General features: G+C 42.8%; 1 protein-coding gene across 1 annotated transcript; it reads right to left on the bottom strand.

The window, feature by feature from the left end:
* Positions 1-176: 176 nt before the first annotated feature.
* Positions 177-1885, bottom strand: LOC125314139 (putative B3 domain-containing protein At1g78640). The gene is made up of 3 exons (XM_048275621.1): positions 1533-1885; positions 1080-1154; positions 177-237 (listed from the first exon to the last, which is right to left on the bottom strand). The coding sequence occupies exons 1-3, from the start codon at positions 1883-1885 to the stop codon at positions 177-179; spliced, it is 489 nt and encodes a 162-aa protein (XP_048131578.1).
* Positions 1886-2592: the final 707 nt, after the last annotated feature.

Below are 2592 nucleotides of genomic sequence, written 5' to 3'. Positions count from 1 at the left end.
CGTTAAGCTGACACAGGTTGGATTTGACAACAGAGCCAGCTGCTTAGTCAAGCATGGAAAGAGTGTTCTTGACACGAGAACCCGTTTTGAGGTTGACACATACAGCTGCACATTAGGAATATGTGGCAAAGTCATCTCTCATTGTGGAGATTGCGCACATGACAATGGATTCATAGTCAGGTCAGGAGCAAATTCTGCAGCCCATTAATCTTCAAGAATGGAACACATTGAGCACATCTGCAGAGGTACCCCCGAACACAGCTCACATATTCCAGGATCATATCTTAATGCTCACCTCTGTATTCTCAAACCTATGCCAGATGTTCTATATATGCTAGGTTTAGAACCATAGTGAATGCTGCAAATAACAGTGAAATTCACTTCCAATTTTGGGTATCCAAAACTTGGTTAACGTGAAGCCAAATTCACCTGTTTCATACGAAGAATAAATGTTTTAGATCCATGCCACGGCATAATTGCTGAACAAAAACTTGCCATGCCGATTACTTGAGTAGTTGTTCGCCCCTCAAGCGGACTGAAAGAAAAGAAAAGGGAAAGAAGATGCTCCTAAGGTAGTCGTTTGCCCCTCTCTGCATCATGTTACGGAGGATGGTGTAATTACTCTAATTCTAGTATACTCAAAACCGGAATTCAGAAATTTACTCCTCCTCTGAACAGAGGAACCCTGTCTTGTTTCTCTGTCTTTGGGTGGTCCTAGTTAAATTCATGTTGAGGGTCAATCTGATTTTGGTGCAGACTGAGCACAGCTAAGTTGTAAATTTCAATGAACTACTGATACTGAGCTATGCTGCACATGCATAGTTGGAGAGTCCTATGCCATGTTCAACTTTAGAACACAAACTAACCAGCTGAACATCTCTGTATAACATCATATGGAGTAACAGATGGGAAAACATCTGAGCTGTTGATTTGGAGTGTTCAGTAGAAACAACTTTTGTGAAACAGCAACTAAAAACCAGCTTATTAAGTGGGCATGCATTGAACCGTCAGTAGCATTGCAATCTGCATACTCATGTATAGACGTGCTGGAAACCAGGCCAACTTATACATAGACATACCCAGTAATACAGCCGGCATTACAAAATTCAACTATAAGATTAGAAGCAAATATGAAATGCCTATATGCAGGAGACCTATGTATGTAACAGAAACAAATAGCCAACTGAGACACATTGATCAGTACCTATCATTCACAATTTGTGCCAAGACAGATCTAAGAAAGTCAGATGTTGCAAATGTACCATAATCGACATTGCCCATTCAAAGATATCACCACAGTGAGAACTCACTCTACAAAATTAAAGACATAGAACCAGGCCTCAAAAGAAGTATTTACCAGGAATTGAATTTCCGGGGAAAAACAGAATTAGTTTGATTGCATAAAATAAAGTTCTATTCCATCACAAATATCCTTTCCTAACGATCAAACATTACCTGTTGGTCACTGAACAAGAGCCATACTAATTCAAGATTAAGTTTAATTCGGCCTGTTAAGAAGGCGGAAATGTAACTTGCTGGCAAGGGTATCCCAGTATATCCCCACTTCGTCGCCAGCCTCCAAACCTCTACGTCTCACGAACTCCCTGATCCAACCCCCCCTGAGAACATAGGTCTCAGACGACTGCCAGCATATGAACACCAGTCTATGCTCAGAGTTCGTATCGTCATCCCACACGATGACATCGGCCCCCTCGCCGCTGATGACTTCAGTCTCAGTCTCCCAGCTCATCAATTGGAGCAAGTGGTTCTTCGCAGAATTCCGCGTGATCAAGAGCCTTGACCGCCGTCCATCGACATCGCTCGGGGCAAGCTTCTTCTTGAACTTATATGGGTCCAAGAACAGCACCAACTCTGTCTCCGGCATTCCATCCATCTCTCTCTCTCTCTCTCTCTCTCTCTCTCGGTGTTTGCGAGAGCGGGAGTGAGAAAACGAATGGGGGAGAAGACGTCCTTTTATCAAATATAAGACAACTTCGTGTCGGTCCCGCCGGCGGCGTCGCAGACCATCTCAAAAAGGACGGACACGCTTTATTGTCTTTTTTCTTGAGAATCTTAGACACGTCCATATTGAGGTCGACCTTTCAACCACCTAAGTACGAGACTAGAAAGTAACCCATTCAGGATGAGAAACCACAATATCCCATGATTGCTTTTGGGGAGTACTTCCAATTTGGACTTCTTGACTCTCTCTCCTGTCTGTGGTTGCTCTGGTGTGATTGGTAGTGCATTATAGATGCATGTGAACAGAGCCGTTGCTTCATTTTCAGAAATGATTTCCGGGTAATGTTGAGGTATCTTCTGGTTTTGCTATTTTCTTGATTGAGTCCTCTGTCTTCTGGATTATTTGTGAGGAAAAACAAAGGACAAGTAGTGCAGGTAATTGACAAAAAACCCTTGAGCCAAAACTGAGTAGCTGTTGGAATTAAACCTTGAATTAGGTGGACCTCTGCATCAGCTTGAAATTTGGATAATCTCAGCTTGGAACCTTGACGGTTTAACAATCTGCAGATGAGAAATTCGATTGTACTGAGGATAATGGAAATGGGGTTTCTCACCGCCGTCTCACGAATG

This window comes from Rhodamnia argentea, chromosome 3, assembly GCF_020921035.1.
Source record: "Rhodamnia argentea isolate NSW1041297 chromosome 3, ASM2092103v1, whole genome shotgun sequence".
NCBI lineage: Eukaryota > Viridiplantae > Streptophyta > Magnoliopsida > Myrtales > Myrtaceae > Rhodamnia > Rhodamnia argentea.
The sequence above is the reverse complement of the archived record's forward strand: the minus strand, read 5'-3'. Positions and strand labels throughout refer to the sequence as shown.

Bases quoted from the DNA above. Each gene is read 5' to 3' on its own strand.
- LOC125314139 (XM_048275621.1), bottom strand. From the start codon at position 1,885: ATGCCGGAGACAGAGTTGGTGCTGTTCTTGGACCCATATAAGTTCAAG. The intron at 1,155-1,532 runs GTTACATTTCCG...TTACATACATAG, and splicing joins TGGGATACCCTTGCCAGCAA to GTCTCCTGCATATAGGCATT. The intron at 238-1,079 runs GTATGTCTATGT...GTACCTCTGCAG, and splicing joins AATGCCGGCTGTATTACTGG to ATGTGCTCAATGTGTTCCAT.